This window comes from Harpia harpyja, chromosome Z (genome assembly GCF_026419915.1).
Source record: "Harpia harpyja isolate bHarHar1 chromosome Z, bHarHar1 primary haplotype, whole genome shotgun sequence".
Lineage (NCBI taxonomy): Eukaryota > Metazoa > Chordata > Aves > Accipitriformes > Accipitridae > Harpia > Harpia harpyja.
Genome location: NC_068969.1, coordinates 95,930,406 through 95,947,299, shown reverse-complemented (window position 1 = coordinate 95,947,299; position 16,894 = coordinate 95,930,406). Strand labels below are relative to the sequence as shown.

At 38.7% G+C, this 16,894-nt stretch overlaps 1 protein-coding gene across 4 annotated transcripts in view; it reads right to left on the bottom strand.

Annotated features, from left to right (window-relative positions):
- Nucleotides 1-16,894, bottom strand: part of PDE4D (phosphodiesterase 4D) — a 370,375-nt gene that overhangs the window by 108,944 nt on the left and 244,537 nt on the right. For all 4 annotated transcript variants that reach the window (XM_052775619.1, XM_052775622.1, XM_052775620.1 and 1 more), the window contains exons 3-4: nucleotides 6,092-6,128; nucleotides 1,045-1,118 (exon numbers count right to left, since the gene is read on the bottom strand). In XM_052775619.1, coding sequence (XP_052631579.1) covers nucleotides 1,045-1,118; nucleotides 6,092-6,128 — 111 coding nt within the window. The remainder of the gene's footprint in view (nucleotides 1-1,044; nucleotides 1,119-6,091; nucleotides 6,129-16,894) is intronic.

Here is a 16,894-nt window from a genome sequence, read left to right as displayed (position 1 = left end):
ATTGGGAACTCCAAAAAAGGAATATTTTAGGAATGTACAAGTTCATTAAAAACCTGCCTAATCATACCTAGTGCTTATACCTAGCTCAAAGTTTAATTTATATACATAGTTACCATAATTCTAACAGGGCTTGCACTTCCCATGTTCTCTGACTTGAAATACTTTTTTTTATTATTACTATTTTTCACTCCCTTATTTTGCATATACATTCCACACACTATTTTGCATATACCTTTCACAATAATCTTTAGGGCAAACAGCTCAGTGGACTGCTTTGCCCATTGATGAAAGCTAGAAGTTGGTGGACTGACACAGCTGTGTAGGGATGTGTGGATGACTGCAAGCAGGGGCCACACAGGGTCTGCATAATCCAACCGAGGGGGCTGGACATATCTTTTAGTGGCAGTCGCTGCATACGCAATGGTAGGCAGCTGTCTTTGGAATGCTAATTGCTTCTAAGTTCTAGAGACGCACATTTTGGGTGAGGGAAATGACTCCACCACAAAATTTGCCAGTGTAACTAACATTAATGTTAATTGTGACGCTGCAACATGGTTGGAGAAAGACCATATTTATAATGTCTCATTTATAATCATGAACTACTGTGGATAAGTGGGATGTCATTATCTTGAATGAGTTAGGCAAAGTTCTAGGTTCAGATCATGCAAGTAGCTCACAATGAGTGTTGCTGTCTGCTCACTTTGGTTCATTTGCAAGACGCAGACTCTGCCTGAATGATCATCTTTGAATGATCTTTGACATATGACTAATTTATTGAAAATCATGTAAATTGCACAAAACCCACTCCAAGTTTATGCAAGGATATATTTATGCAAGCAATGCAAGAGCAATTAGTAGGCAAGGAGGCTGTCGTCTCAGCTATCAAGTATAGCATCTTTAAGGGATTAATAAACTCATTACTCATCCACATTTTATGCAGATTTGGTGGCACAGACTGAAATCTGTAACATCTAATTGTTATTCTTAGTTTACATTTAAAAAGTATCACTGCAAAAAGTTCAGTGGCCAAAAATTGACACTTACTTGCTGGGTGCCCGATCTTGTAAATTGGTTAATGCGGCAAAGTTATTCCTTACAGTACGCAGGCTGGCCAGCACCTGGAACAGACAAAATGGTTTCAGTCTAAATTTCTGCACAGGTGAGCCTGATTTATCTCCATTCCACTGTGCTGAAAGAAAAAGGAAAGGACATTGCAAAACAACTGTAAAAGGTTTCCAGGGTTGGTTTGTCTGAAGCCTTTGACCATTATTTAACAATAACATGTCTGTAATACAAGGGCAATAGTTTATTTCTTGTTTTTCCTCATAAATGACTCATTATTTGTTTAAAGGCAGACTTACTTGAAGAGGAGGCAAGTTTTTCACAGAATACTTCTTAGTTCTTTAAAATGAGCATAAAAGCATTCGTGATTGGAAGATAATAGCCTATTCAAGCATAAGACTTCATGCATAAGAAATGATTACAGAATCTTCCATTTGCAGTTCAGCCCCCACAAACCTCAAAGGACAAAGGGAATGAGATTGTCTAGACTGCCAGGAAAAATAGAAGTGAGTCCCTTAAGGGGCACATTTGGGGACTTTGTGCAGAAGGCCAGAGTAAGAGGAAGGTATCACCTAAGCAGGTGGGAAATGTCTGCAGGCTCTTACAAGGTTTGCACATTGGGAAAGATGACATAAATGAACTTCTTTCTTTCTGGACTTAATTTCATGCAAGACAGCAGATAGTGGAGGCAGTAGCAGAGTGTCTTCTTGTTATAAATGGCATAGGCACTTTCTTCTGAAGGCAGCTGGATAAATGCAGCAAATTTATACCATGTAAGGATAATAAGATGCACTTTTGACTAGGGAGAGGCAGTTCAGCTGATGTCAGAGAGGAACCACAAGTTGTTTGGAACCAGACTGGGAACAGGAGGAAGGAGCAACACTAATCACTGGTGTGTCTTTGCAGGAGTTGCCCATTGTTATTTCTCAGAACAGACTGGGCTGGTTCCCTGGTGAACCTGTCCTAGGAATTACAAAGGTGGGAAAGGGGATATGGGTTCCAGAGGTCTGAGTCAAGGAGGATACGACCTTCTTTTCATAGCCCCTTAAATTTATACATGAGGTAGGAAGGGGGTAGGAGGCTGAAAAGAAAAGAAGGATTTAGTGAAAGCTTGTAACAGACAAAAAATACTCTGGAGATAATAATGACTGGCAGTGCTCTAGCTATCGTAGGTAATTCCCAAATGAGTTAAGATAATAAAAATACATTTTTTGCCTAATTAGACAGTATTAATTTCATTATGTTTTCCTTTCCAAAGATCAGGAGGCAAACTCACATAATTTACATTCAGCACGGAATAAAAATAATTACATATGCCATCAAATTTGCATGCCCAGGGTACAGTGACACTAACAAATGTTGTATTTGGATGTTGGATATATGCAGAGGGAAATCAGGCATAAACCAAGCAGAAGGGGAAAGAAGATCTTGGAGTTCAAAAGTTCAAAAATGAATACATGCAATACAAAGAAAAACTGCTGAAGTATGAAAATATTGTAAAAGGAAAGGATGAGTTGAAGGTGGGAAAAGAAGGAAAGCATAAATGGAAAAAAGTTGGGCCTATTAAGGTAAGACACTTCAGTGACTGCAGTCCATTTTCAATTCTCTTCAGCTGATCTGCCTGGGTTCAGTTTATGTGTGCCAGGATGCTGAGACAGATTGTATATGCTAGTATTATCAAAGAAGCATATCTATGTGGCTCCCAGAGATGTCTCAGGCCATGAAAAAATGTAGTTGATTTTCCTGGCTGTAAGTTTCTACTCAATAAGCCCTGCTGGACTCAAATTGGCTGTATATTCAGGTGCACTGAGAATTGGGAGCACATACAAAGGTAGCTAAGTGACTCCTTGGTGAGTGATCTCAGGTACAGCCATGCTTACTAGCTCTGCCTCTGCTGGAGTGCAAGACATGACTGTACCAGCAGCACAGGGCTGAGTTTCAGAACGGTTAGTAGGCTAGGCACAATGCCATGTGAAAACATGAACCTAGCTGAGGTACGTATTGGATCTGAAATAACAGGACATTTAGCACCTGGGGTGCAGGGGAAAGAAGTGTGCAGAGCTGCAAGGTTGCTCAGGGCCAGTGACGAGTGGAGGCTAATGAGCCTTGCTGGACCTACACTCGGGTCCCTGAAGAGCTGCAAGGGAGTCTCTCTACTGTGCCCACCACTATGCACATTGACCAGATTTTTCCACTGTCTGAGATATTATCAATCTCTCCTTTTTCAGAAGGCAAAGACTTGACTGTTTGGTTTGTATGTCCTTCTACTTGTTCTTCTGGCAGGTGAGATAACTGTTTTGTAGGTCCAGGGGTGAAATGTCCAATCCCTGCCCAGCGCCCCAGCTGCTTTAGCACACATGCACATTTTTTGTCAGTTTCTACAAGTGCAAGGTGTCCCACATGCATAGCAATGAATGTAAAAGCGACAACAAAAACTTTGGCCATTGGCTACAGTGGACCTAAACAACTTGACTTATTGTATAAAGGTATTAATATTTATAAGTCTATTATAGTATAAGTACATAAAATACTATTTCAGTTTTTCATTATAATTTGCTTAAGTGACAGTTTCTCTGTCCACAGAGGTTCCAATTGTGCTTAAAGTTTCTAGAGTTAGATTTGTGAGCAAAAAGCAACCAGTCATCTGCAAACCTCTTTGGGTTTAATCCCTAAGTAAATAATACTATTTTCAAAATCAAGTTGTACACAAACAGTTGCAAGTGAATTAAAAAAATTAAACTTTTTTGATGATACGAAACCTACAGAATTTTCCCTTAAATTTCAAATCATTCAAATGTTTTTCTCTTGAAAAGCGAAATTCTACAAATAACTAAATTACAACAGTTGCTGTGTATTACAATATAGAGGAGTGCAACTAATAATATGCTTGTGATAAATTTTTAAATTTTAGCTTACAGAATTCCATTCTAGTAAAAATAGTAAATTATCTTGTCCTGGGGCTGGATTCTATGTTGGGTACACAGTGTGCCACCCTGCCTCCAGTTAAGAAGTGCAGCTGCACTACCATGGTGATGTGCTGAATAGCAACTGAAATGCTAAAACTGGAACTATTACCACCAGGTGGCTCATGATCAGATGAAACAAGCTTCCTGATCAATTGAAGAAAAAATGGATGGTTTGAAATAACTGGAACGTGTGTTCCACGTGCCATGATCTACTGCTACCAGGAAGCCCGAATGGATTAAAGCGGTGCTTTTGCTGTTTGCAACACAAAAATGCATCTACATGATGAAATACTGCTCCAGGAAGATATTGAAAGGGTAGTTTGTACGATGCGTAGGCATTGTACTGGCACATGGGATGCAATTTCTGAAGTCCTGAGTGAGGTCCTGATATTGCTAACATAACTCAGAGGAACGGGCCCTGGGCTTAGCTGCAGATGCAGTCTGTGAGCAGGCCCCACTGGGAGATGGGATTTGCATATTCAAATAACTTTCAGATAAGGGCTATGTTTTTCCTGAGTCCAATCAGATGTCACTTCCCCTCTATTAGGCACGCTCTCTCAACTGCATCTCAATTCCCCCTGTGTTGGGGAATGTGACGTGTGATAACACCCTGTGAGTGCTCTTTCTCCTGTTCAATGCAAATGAAAACAGGTTGATTTAAACCACTGCTAATAGGGTTTTGCACTGAAATACTAAAAGCTCTCAAATAATCAATTACGGCACCTTGGTGCAAGCATCAATAACATTCATCTACTCCTGCTTCAATTGCTGAAGCACGTCCCTCAATGCCAACAAGAATACGAAACTGCCCTTAAAACAAATAGGGTGTTTTGTCCCAGGAAAAAATGTCCGTAAATGGGGTGTAATATTTGCCGTTTTTCTAGGCATAATATAACTTGTCCTATCTATGTAGCATAATTTGTAATAAAAATTCAGATGACAATGAACATGAATTCAATATAGTAAATATTATTGGATTGCTTGACTAGCATACAATTTGTATTTTTTCTGTGCCCAAGAGTTAGGGTTTTTATGTTTCCTGAGGAACTAAAACCAGAAGTGGTTTTACATTTCCCCCCCCTTGTTTTTCCTGTAATTTCTTCTCTTCCATTATTGTTGAAGTATATTTACCATTTGAGAGACCTTAAAGTATTCTTAGAAAAGACCCTGGCTTAATCTTTTCTCTGCTAATAAAAGATGGAGGTATTGTTCATATTAAGGACTTGATCAGCCAGTGTCTTATAAACACTGTATCTGTTTACAATATAATTAAATATGATAACCTATTAAATGCATTATTAATTGTTTTAACAGCTTATCATTAGACCAAAGCAACCTGCATATTCAGACTGAAGCTGGACACCTTATTCTTATTTGAGACTGCTGTGTGACTCAATGTTTCTTTTTCCATTCACCTTCAATCACGTACGACTTCCAGATTTATTTTCCCCCCCTGTACTTACACTGAATTAACTTTCATTCCTGTCTTTTACAGGGTAAAACCTATCACCATGAGTTCAAGGAACACCAGTGTTAACTTTTCATACATGATAAGACAGCTCTATTGCTAAAAATTGTGGAGTTTCAATCTAAATCATATAGAGTTTTGTGCTGATGTTTTATAAAACAGAATCTGAATGGAAAAATAAAATAGAGATGGTTTTGTAAAGGAATATAAGTATTCTGGGTAAAACTTATCTCACATCTAAAAATTGCCTTGTACTGAATACATAAAAATTGTTCAAAAGGAGAAATTGTAACTACGAAAAGCAGGAGAATAACAGAGAGCACAGATTTGTCTTCATCATGACTGTTTGCTACAGTATTTGAAAAGAGATCAAAGGTGTTTATCGTGTTATTGTACTTCAAATTTTCAGATAATCAAAAAGCATTAAAAAAGAGGTATAACAGGATATGGGAGGTTTATGACTTTCTTGTTTAGATGGCTTTTTCCTGTTTCAAGCAAACATATCATATAATATTAACAACTGAAAACAACTGGTTTGGCCATTTGGCCTTTAAATTGTAAGATTGCATGAGAAATATGGCAAAATTGTGCCTACCTGAGCAAATGGTGTCACAATCAAGTCATCTCCATGTCTGAAAAAATGAGCAGAGTTGTAAGTTAGGTATTATTGAAAACTTATCTCACTGCTTTAACATAATCAGGTTTTACAATGCACTGTAGGTAACTCCAATTTTATTCTTCTGCAGTTACTCACTACCCCTGCTTTACACATTCTTTGAAAAGTAAATATGAACTTAGTTATTGCCCAACTGCTTGGCATGTCTATGGGATGGCTGATGAACCAGCTGATTTCTGCACTGCGGGTTGGGCAGGTGACTGACCACCCAGGACCAATCTGCAGAGATTTCATCCCAAAGGATGGAGCTGAAAATACCGAAAGCCACCCCACTAAGGGTTACCAGCAGGTTTGTGAGCACTGGATGGGCAAGTAACTGCAGATGGCTGGGTAGCGCATTGCAGACAAATAAAAACCTATAAAACTTTTAAACTGACTCACACTTCTGTATCTATAGGGGGTGTTACTGAGAGTGTGGTGTTGCTGAGGCAACCTCACCCACACCGTGGGGTGATGTATGGGCAAGGTGCTGGGATGACGCACTGTAAGGGAAGAGGCAGGAAGGGAATGAGGGGTTCCTTTGCTTCAGCACCGAAAGCTGCCACTTGAAGCCGTTTCCAAAAAATATAGTCTTGTACATACAAGTAGGCTGAAGGGCTGTTGAGCTTAAGAGTAGCATCTGTAGCACTGAGGATATGGAGTCAGTCCTCTCCAGAGGACAACAGGGAGAGGGCAAACTTGGGAGTTTTCAGTTATCACATCTAGTATATGGCAGCAATCAAGACGGAAAGAAATTTTCCAAATACAAAAATCCAGTATGACTCCGTTTTTAATTCTCCTGTATTTTCTTGCAGTGAATTTGTTGTTATGAGTTACAAGTTGCAGCTTTCGGCAGAAATTACCATTGCTTTGGTGCTATTTTAATGTTATTTAAGTTGAAGCATAAACTATGAGTATTTAACAATGGATTTCAAATCCATGAAAATCTGATCAGAAAATGGCTTTCTGATAAATAGAGAAATATGATTTGCGTTTGAGTTGCTACAACATCGTTGTTACAATTTATATACTGTCCACAAGACAGTAATGTTTTTGCAGGTATTGTAAAAACCTAATAAAAAAGCAGTAAATACAACCAGAGAAACAAAACTCCCCAATATTCAAAATTATCATAATGCTTAATATCTGTGAGGCTGTTTTTACTACCATCTGTTTTATTCCTGTTAGTTGAAACAGAGAAATGGATTTTTACAGAAGTCTGTGGAAGAAGTCTGCATGTTTAACAAGGTCTTTGCAGGAGTGGTTGGAATAAGGTGTTGCTTCAAGTGAAACCACAGTCCCAGACTGGCTGAGAAAGCCTGTAAGCCTGATCCTCACACTAAACCAGAAGAAACATGGCACCATGGGAGGAACTCAGAGGCTTTAATTGCCCAATGAAGCCAAATCCAATCAGTTATTATAGACATCAGGAATCAGCTCAGGGCATTAACAGGGGAGTTAATGACCTGATGGGTTTAGTACCTCTTCACATTTTCATTGGGTCATGAAAACATCAGGAAATGCCCTAGACTATTATTTCTGATCAGGATTGCTTAATGAGTTACACAGCTACACAAAGGCTTCAGCAGAAGATAAGCCACATCTATCTTTTCCTTTTCTCTCCTGTTCTCCACTTAAACAGCCATAGCGTGAATATATATGCTACCTCACTTCCAAAAAAATTATGCTCTTTGTCTTCAAATTCTGTGAAATGGTATTATCTGCTGTGTGACAGCTGGCTTACCTGTTCCTCAGTAAAATCTGTTCATTTCTTCCCCTTTATAAATAATATTTTCACTATTTATGTATAGCTACTGCCATTTTCTCTTCTGTGTTGACACTTAAAAAAGGCACAGCTGTGTAGAGCAAGGAATCCTGTGTTAGTCATATGAATGACTTCTGCAAAGATGGAAGAGCCTAAAGCCTCAAGTAAATTATTTGCCAGTCTTTATCATGCCTACCCACTTTATCTGTTACTCAGGTTGTTTAGGCAAAAAGCAAACAAATGGTTGAGCAAATTCTTAGAAATGAGTGTGTTTTCTGAGCAATCAAATTCTGCATAGAAACTGTATCTAAAATCAATATGCAAACCCATTTTTTATTCATCTAGTCTAATTCCCATATTTGGAAATGATGAAGGGGCAAAATCCTGGAGATGAAAAGTTTTACAAGTAGCAGCAGCACTGGACAAGGAACAAAAATATTAAATTGTTTCTACCTGTGAATATGCCAGATGATAGAGTAGAGCTAGTTCTTTTTAGCATCACAAGCACCTGTCAGTGGCAAACACTCTGAATGCCCAACATAGGACACAAATGCACAAAATATTCATCAGTGCTTGAAATTCCCAGGCAACTGCTATAACATAGTTATTAACTGTCAAAGTGCACATTGGCAAAACTATGAAAACAGGATGGTCCTTCTTCTGAAAATTTCTTGTGGACTTCCTTACTGGAGGCGGTACTTTCTTGCTCTTCTTCCCATTCAGTGCCCCTGTTTGCCACCCTTTGAATACTGCGGCACTTCTAAGAGGCAAGAAGTACATATTTTTGGGCTTTCTGCCCTGGAGGTTTTTTTTCCTTTATATAAAATAGCATGGCCCCGCTCCTCTAATTTTCAAACTTCATTCTACTTTAGCTCTTGCTGGATTCCATTTCATCGGAGAATACTGATAAAATACTGTAGCTTGTTATATTTAGAGGAGGCATTATTAAATACTAATTTAATGCACTGAAATCAACCCAGGATTTAATTTCCACTTTTCAAATGCCCCTTGTGTCAAGAGCAACAATACCAGAAATTATCATTATTTTGGTGAAAGTGTGATACTTAAAGTACACATATCCACAGCTTTTGCAAAGCAGTTTAGCACACACCAGACGCACTTGAACAGAAAAGCAATTGCATAGTGTGGTGAGTAATCTTTAATCCACTTTGGTCAGGAAATCTGGAAAAGGTGAGAGTTCTCAAAAAGGGAGCAGACACGTCTGAAGTGTGCTATTTTTTGTACCAAAGAGCAAGAACATATGATTCAATCAAAGCGCCATTGATCCACAGTGTACTGTGGTATAGTAAACACTACAATGTATGAGTGTCCTGCTGTTTTCTTTCCAGATGATAAGGAAGCTGATAGATGATTCTGTCTGGATTCTGGACAGGATAATGCCACACATCTATATACAGAAGCAGCAAGAGGGAGCGTAAACCCTGTGCAATATATCACAAGCTTGAAATATAGACAGAGCTGTTAATCTTTAAGGTTAGAAGAAATTGTTCACATCAGTGTTAGACTCTGTTAACTACAATGGTTGGCATACTTATTCACAACTTCATTTTTTGAAAGAAAGACAGATTTGAAAGCAGAATAATTTTCACATAGCCCGAAAATTTAAAATTATAAAATTTTATCACCACCAAAAAACACTGCTAAAGCACACAACAGTCCACGAGATGAATTGCTGTTACACAAAACACAAGCCAAATTTCCATTAGCAGACCAAAGATTATATAACACATTGCAAATTATTTACCATATTAAAGTGATGAAACCTAGCCTTCTGCAAATTTTCTGGGTTTTGCTTCCTAACCTTTCCTATGGGACATACTTGAACTCACCCAATATAACCTATGATCGTCCCCACCCTGGAGAAGAGATAAAAGTGCTGTGCTAAGTCAGAAGTTAGATGAACATGTTCAGCTGACTGTTGCCAAATAAAATGTACAAAAATTCTGCTTCCTTTCCTCAAGACTGGCATTAATTTGTCTCTTCTATCCCAATTACAGGACAGTAATTAACTTTGCCCCCACTAAAAAGGAACTTAGAGATGCATGCATGGACAGACAGAAGAGCGGGCAGGAAGATTAACACAAGGATAGACAGGGTGACTGTGTTACATTTACTTCTTAATTAAGTTGGGATAATTTAATATAATCATCTAATAAGAGGAGTAGCTAGACAGATACTCTGCAGACCTGCTAGGATACAGTTAAAAAAGAGAGGGTGTTTTTTTAATGTGGTCAGAAAAAAGTCAAGATACCTATTAAGAAGAAGTGAGTCCCAGACCTTAAGAGACCACTAAAAATGCGAGTCTGCACTTGTCAGTGTGGAGCTTCGCAGTGAAAGTCCTGAATAAGGTTTGTCTTCGTAAAGGCCATAGTAAACTCAGATTAAGCTTTCCTAGACATACGTGAAGAATACCAAGTGAGTGATCTTGAGGACACATGTTGCAGATGGGAGACATAAACAGGATAAATAAGAGCTCTGTCTACATAGAGGGGGGAAAATGTACAAAACATTTACACCAATTTGACACATACCTTTTCATGGACAAGATATAGTCAAAATAAAATTCCTGGTTAATCTTGATACAATTTTTATAGCCTAAATTATAAGACTAGTGGAAAGAATCTTGACGCTTTGTACCACTTTAAAGCATGATGATACTGGTTTGCCACACTCCTCCATTTGAATGAAAAACTCACTTATCTCCCCAGGATAAGTACTGGCTGAGGTTGTCAGTCAGGCTTTAAATCCAACTGGTGTACTCTGTGTTGAATTCTCTGGCTACAAACTTAGGACATAGCCCATTTGAAAGAATAAAGCTGCCAACAGACTTTGAAAAGTGCTAAGGGACAGTGGCTGTCTGGAATCCCTGAACTATGCTCCACAGCAAGAACTAAGGCTTTTGTCGCATTGTCACAAGAATTGACTCCACTTTTACAGAGCTGTATTTGGGCGTTTTTTATTATTATTTTTTAATATAGAAACATAGCAAATACAAAAGCAAGGGAAAATCCATACTGTCTACACACAACGTACAAAATAGGAAAGAAGATGAACATGAAAGTAGTCTTCTATTTGAACCAGAAAATCTATTGCAGCCTCCTTTTTCAGTATAAACATCTAAATTTGGATTAAACATGACATCCACTCATTTCTGTATACAAGGCTGATTCAGACTTTCTGTCCACTAACATGCAATAAATACAGCTTAGATGAGACATTTGTGTTTTGCTTGCACATACGCTGGCACACAAATATACTACGTGCAAAACCACAAATGGAGAACAGAGAGTAAGGTGATAGTTTACCATAATTGCTAGGGTTTTTTGTTTCTGCCCCAATAACATTTTATAGGTGAAGCCAAATAAACACACAAGAAACGTGAATTAGGTATGCTGAAAATATGCATGTTGCTCAGATTCAGATTTTAGCAGCAATGAAATCTGACTCTAGATTGCACTCTCATAGGGTAATGGAAACATCATGTAATGATACTAGTCAGCAGAAGCTGTGCTCTAAGGACAGCAGGCAGGAGGGGTGGCTGGCTGCTCCTTGCAGCTTGCACTTTATCATCATCTGCATTTGGAGAATCCAAATGGGCTGATTCGCAATACTTATTTTGCAGAGTCCAAAATCACAGTGCTCCAAGTTTATTCTGCAGGTATAGCGCTTAAGTCATATCATCTCAATTTTGGAAGACTTTGAAAACAATTTTCTAGTCCTAATATGAGATAGCCCAGGCCTGGCTCCAAAAGTTAAGGCTGACTGGGCGTATGAGGCACCTCTCAATGTTGTGCCCACATTATGGGGTGTGACATAGACTGGCTTACAGCTTTTCCCAGATAGTCAGTGGGTTGCCAGTGATTTGCATCTCATTGAAAGGCTGAGTGCCATTTGAGGGATGATCAGGCATCTAAGACAAAGGCTAGAGTCTATGACATTGTGGGCAGGCTGGGATTTAGGGTTGAGACAGCAAGCAATTGTAATTGTTGATGGAGTCATGAGCTACAGAGGAGGGGGTTGTTTTTCCCAGAGCATTTATTTATTTCTGGGAACAGGTACCTTAAAGGATTTTTATGAAGAGCTACTTGAAACCACTTGTTCTATCACACAGTAGACAAAAATTAGACCCTGAATGAAGCAGACTCTTGTCAGCTATTGTCTGAGTGTTTCTGAACACTGTGCAGTTATGTCCTCCCGATACTTCTTGCTAATACAGCAAGAGAGCTTGCCCTAATTAGTCAAAAGTATTGCTATAATATTGAAAGTACTGGAGAGTTCAACCTACTTAATTTCAATTGAGCTTCACCAGATGAAAGAGGATTGGCTCAGAAAAGCCATAGGCCCTGAAAAGTCTATTACCCCAGCCAAAAGAAGGGCTGGTTATAGTGGTTCCTCTTGGGCTATCTAACTAAGCAAGTTAGACTTCGGAAGACACACCAAAGGGAAAAACCATTTCTCCAGCATAAATCTTACTAGCAAATACTTCAGATGTGTTTCCAAACACCCCAATTAACTTCATATGGAGCACAAATCCAGTTACTCCATTATGGCATGTTGATGAAGAAAACAACACCTGGCCACCTTATGATTAGAGATCCAAAAGACAGCTCAAAACAAATGTGGGTGACTACATGACTAATACACACCAAGATATGCCATGTACTAATGTACCTGGAGCTTTCCAGGTATAGTGGATATTTTGTACAAGAATTTTTCATGCCACCATCTGAGTTCCTGAAGATATGCTTTATTAGGTTTGAAAGAAGTCTTTGAATACATGGAGCATGCTCTGTTGAAGTCACCACTGTTAGGTTACTCAAATTACAACCTTACTTCCAGTTGAACTGCATTAGCACCCAAGGTGAGAAGCACTCTCAAGACTTGGAAAGACAAAATGATCATATCCATTACAGAATAAAGGACTGAAAAGGAACAGTGAATACCAAGGTGTTTTTAAATCAGTATTTTGAGATTTAATCCAGGCAGTATCAGGAAGTATTATCTGGTTACCCATTTACCTTACTGTGCATCACCAGCATCATATCACGGTGCCTGTGCTTTTGAGCAGACTAGAAACAAGAGACTTTGCTGGGTGACAAGGGCAGCTAACTACATCTCAGTGATGGTGATATGAACCAAGACCCATCGAATCCAGACGCTTCATTCAGGATTGCTGGATGGGCTGGAATCAGAATCAGCTGACTAACTCAAAAAATGGGAAGTATACTATTTTTCAGCACGACATATAATATGCTATAGGAACACTATCAAGCTTCTTCCATCTCCCATGAAAGTATCATAGCACCTTTGGAAGAGTTCAAGGAGATTAAGGCCTCTTGTGCCAGGCCCAGCTACTTCCTTGCTCAAGAAGCTTAAATGTTTTCCACAGAGACTGCATTTGCACATCTGACTTGGGTAATCTGCCTAAGGAAATCATGTAGATACTGATGTAGTGGGCCATCACAGAAGGATGCCAGCATGATGTGCAAGATATGAAAACACAGGACAACTCAAGAAATCACCTGTATCATATTGCCCCAAACAGCCACCAAGCTTCAGTGCTTTAATCTTACCCTAATACAGCAGACCATTTAGATGACAGAAGAATGGTGGACAACTCTGAGCAACTAGCCTGTGCTAAGTCTGACAGAATTACCCAGTCCTAAAGAGAAACAGAGCATGGACTTGCCAGAGTGTTTCACCGGTGTAGCTGGTTTTCATTCTAAAATCAGAAGCCAATCTGCCTGGGGATCACTGAGGCAATGGCAAGGGAAAAGAAGCTACTGCATTGCAGAGGTTTGGTTTGTGTGTTGAAGAGGGACTGGATTAAGCCAGAGGCTGTAGGACTTTGAACCAGAAAAGAGCTGAACTGAATCAGAAGAGTCCAGGCCAGTTCAGCAATGCCATTGTTGGACTGTTCATAGAAGAGAAATCATCATTTAGCTTTAAGCAAGGCTGTAAAACAAACAAGTATCAATGACTAAAGGATAGGTTTGTCTTCTGCTCAGGTTAGAGAAAATTAGTGGGTGTGCACACATGACTGGAAGCAATCAAGTTAGTGCAGCTTAACAGTTGCTATTAATCAGTTTTGATTGCATTAGCTGACACATATAAACTCTTAGCTTGTTGCAAATGAAAATAAAATTTATTACCTTGAATTGTTTTTAAGCAGCAGACATTTGGTTGCTTGTTTGTCCCTGCCCCATGTGCTTAAGTCTTGAGAACTGATATGATTGTGTTACTTCTGAAGAGTAAGGATACATGACTTTCCATGTGAATCTCCTACTGATGCAGGCTGAAAGATTTCCTCTCTAAAAGAAACAAGAGCAGAGCTGCTGAGAACAGCACCTACACAAGGTAACTTCCCAGCCTGAGTGAGCTTGCTTTCAGCCAGCCACAGGAAGATTGTCTCAGCTTCAACATTTAGAAAAAAGGGTCCCCTAACCAAATTCAAAGGCACCTAAATGTGCGTATGTAGGAAGAAACAAGAAGACTTCAAGAAAAACAAGGCAAAACCATCAGAATTTCAGATTGTCCATTTTCAGGGAACAAACTCTACAGCTAACACAGCATTAGTGCCACTGCAAGCATACAGAGTGTTGTTTGTGCCCTGAGGGGTGAAACAAGAGCTAAAGTTATTCTGGGTTGTGAAATAAATTCAGGCTGTGCATGTAGGTGATCACTGAGCTGGAAAAACAGTCTAAGAGGCATCTCCTAAAACATTCTCGTCTCTCTTCGCAAAGTTTTTTTTCTCCATGCTGCTCCCATCCTTCAGTATTGCGTGCACGTGTGTGCACACACAAAACACACTCGTCCTCCCTCTCCTCCATGGCTGAACTGTGTAGCAAGACCAGAGATGAGTGGTGTTGTGATGTAGCTGAAACCCCAGCTAAGAATCGGTTTTGGTACCATGTTTTTAACAACATGCCACATTTGACCCAAGAGGTTTAGGAATTCGGTCTGCCTTGTTTAGCACAGGAGCAGTAACTTGCTATTGTTTCAAACACCCATTATTTCCAGAAGAGGGAAAATAAAGCCGGACATGTTAGAAGTGTTTGAAGGGGAAGTGATGTATTTGACAACTGACAGTTATATTTGGAAAAAGATTTTAGCATCTGGACATAAAACTGGTAATGATTCTGTATTGTCTGAACGTAAGATAAAATCAATGCATTTCATCAAAAAAATCCTGATTCAACAACCATATAAAGGTATATTAGAATACCTTAGAATCTTCTGAATTAAAAAGCAGATCAAAACAAGCCTTCTTAATGTGAAAATGTTCTCTTTTTGTTTACAACATAACTGATTTCCTGATCAACAAATGGAGTTAGTGCAAACTTATTATTTAAATTTAAGTAAACTGGGTATTACTGAGTTCTTTGTTTTAGAGTCCATCTGTAAAATGTCCCAAGCACCTGGAAAGGACACAGTGGTCTTTTTTCGAAATGTTTTTGTTTACAACGCAAAAAAAGATTGTAAGTGACTTTACTAATTACTTAGCTGCAACCTGGAGATTTATTCAATGTAAAAGATCTTAAAAACAAAAACCCAAAACCCAATGAAGCAAAATATTGGCCTATTTTTCCTAAAGTCACATAAACACATTTCTTTCCATGGAAAAATAAATGTGTCAAGCAATTAAATACATTTTTTTCATTAAAAATTGTTTCTAAGCTGAAACACACATAGAAAACGCATCTTAGAAGTTTTTTTTTAAAGCAAGCTGGACTTTGAAGTTTAACTGGCTCTTTTCAGCCAGTAATACCTGTGATATAGTAGTATCACAGATTCTGAGAAAAGAATCCAATAAATCATAAGGACTTTCAACAGCAGTTTATCTGGAAAGAAACACAATTGTTTCTAATTTGTTACACTGAGGTGCAATTACTCTGCTCAGTAACTGCATGTCTCTTCTGCTCTCCTAGAGTCTTGGCCAGAACCTTTCAGGGAAAAGTTTTTTTTCTCTGTAACTTCAGATGCATCTGCACAGCATTTTATTAATAAATCTGGGCCTTCCTGGCTCAGAAACAGAAGAATAAACTGTATTGCTAGTAATTTAGCTTCCTGTTCTGTATGAGAAAATATATCCTAATTTAATGATTTTATTGGCATGTTAAGGGCTCAGGTGAACCTTATTAACTGTCCAGGTTTGCCATCTTTGTCTGCCGCTATTTTAAAGTACATTCCCTTTATGAATCTGACCCAGACTGAATACAATGCAATTTTTTTAAAAGCTGAGCAGACTGTCGAGAACTGGGAAATGTGTGCAGGTTTACCTCAAAAATTCTCTTCTCTGGCAGTTGTTCTACATGCCAGTTAAAGGGATATTTTAGCCTGTTTGCAGCTTTAGGTCAGGACCACACCTGCCAGTCACTGACAAATGAGGGAACTCCCTCCCTTGGAATTTCCCTTTATTTAAGGTAATTTTTGCAGCCAGAATAATTCTGTTATTCTTTTTTTCTTTGCAAAATTACAGATTGTTTTCACTTTATTTTGGAAAAAAATACCCACACAAATTAAAAATCCCATAACTACTTCTCCAGCTATTGAAGAAGGGAATAATTCACCCTGCCAGAACAACCCAAATCTCTGTCAGTATCCATGTTTATCAGACTACTGAGGCTCTTTTTGTTCCAAAGTAGTCCACATTTGGGTTTTATTATTCAAAGACATATTTTTTTAAATTTTTTTATTTTTGTTTTGGTAAACATGGAGCCAAGGCTTACAGATACATTCAAATACATTCTACAAAGCAGCACATCCTCTAGGAGAAGGCAGGATAATACTGTAGTTTATAGGGGAAAAAATCCTGGAGTAAACTGCATCCTCTTGACACTTCTTTTACCACAGACAGCAGGAGAGGAATGCTACTATCTACAGAAGGTATAGCAAAATAGCAGTAGGTTGACCAGTTTGGGGAATGGGTGTACTGCTGGCCATTTTTCCATTTAGCA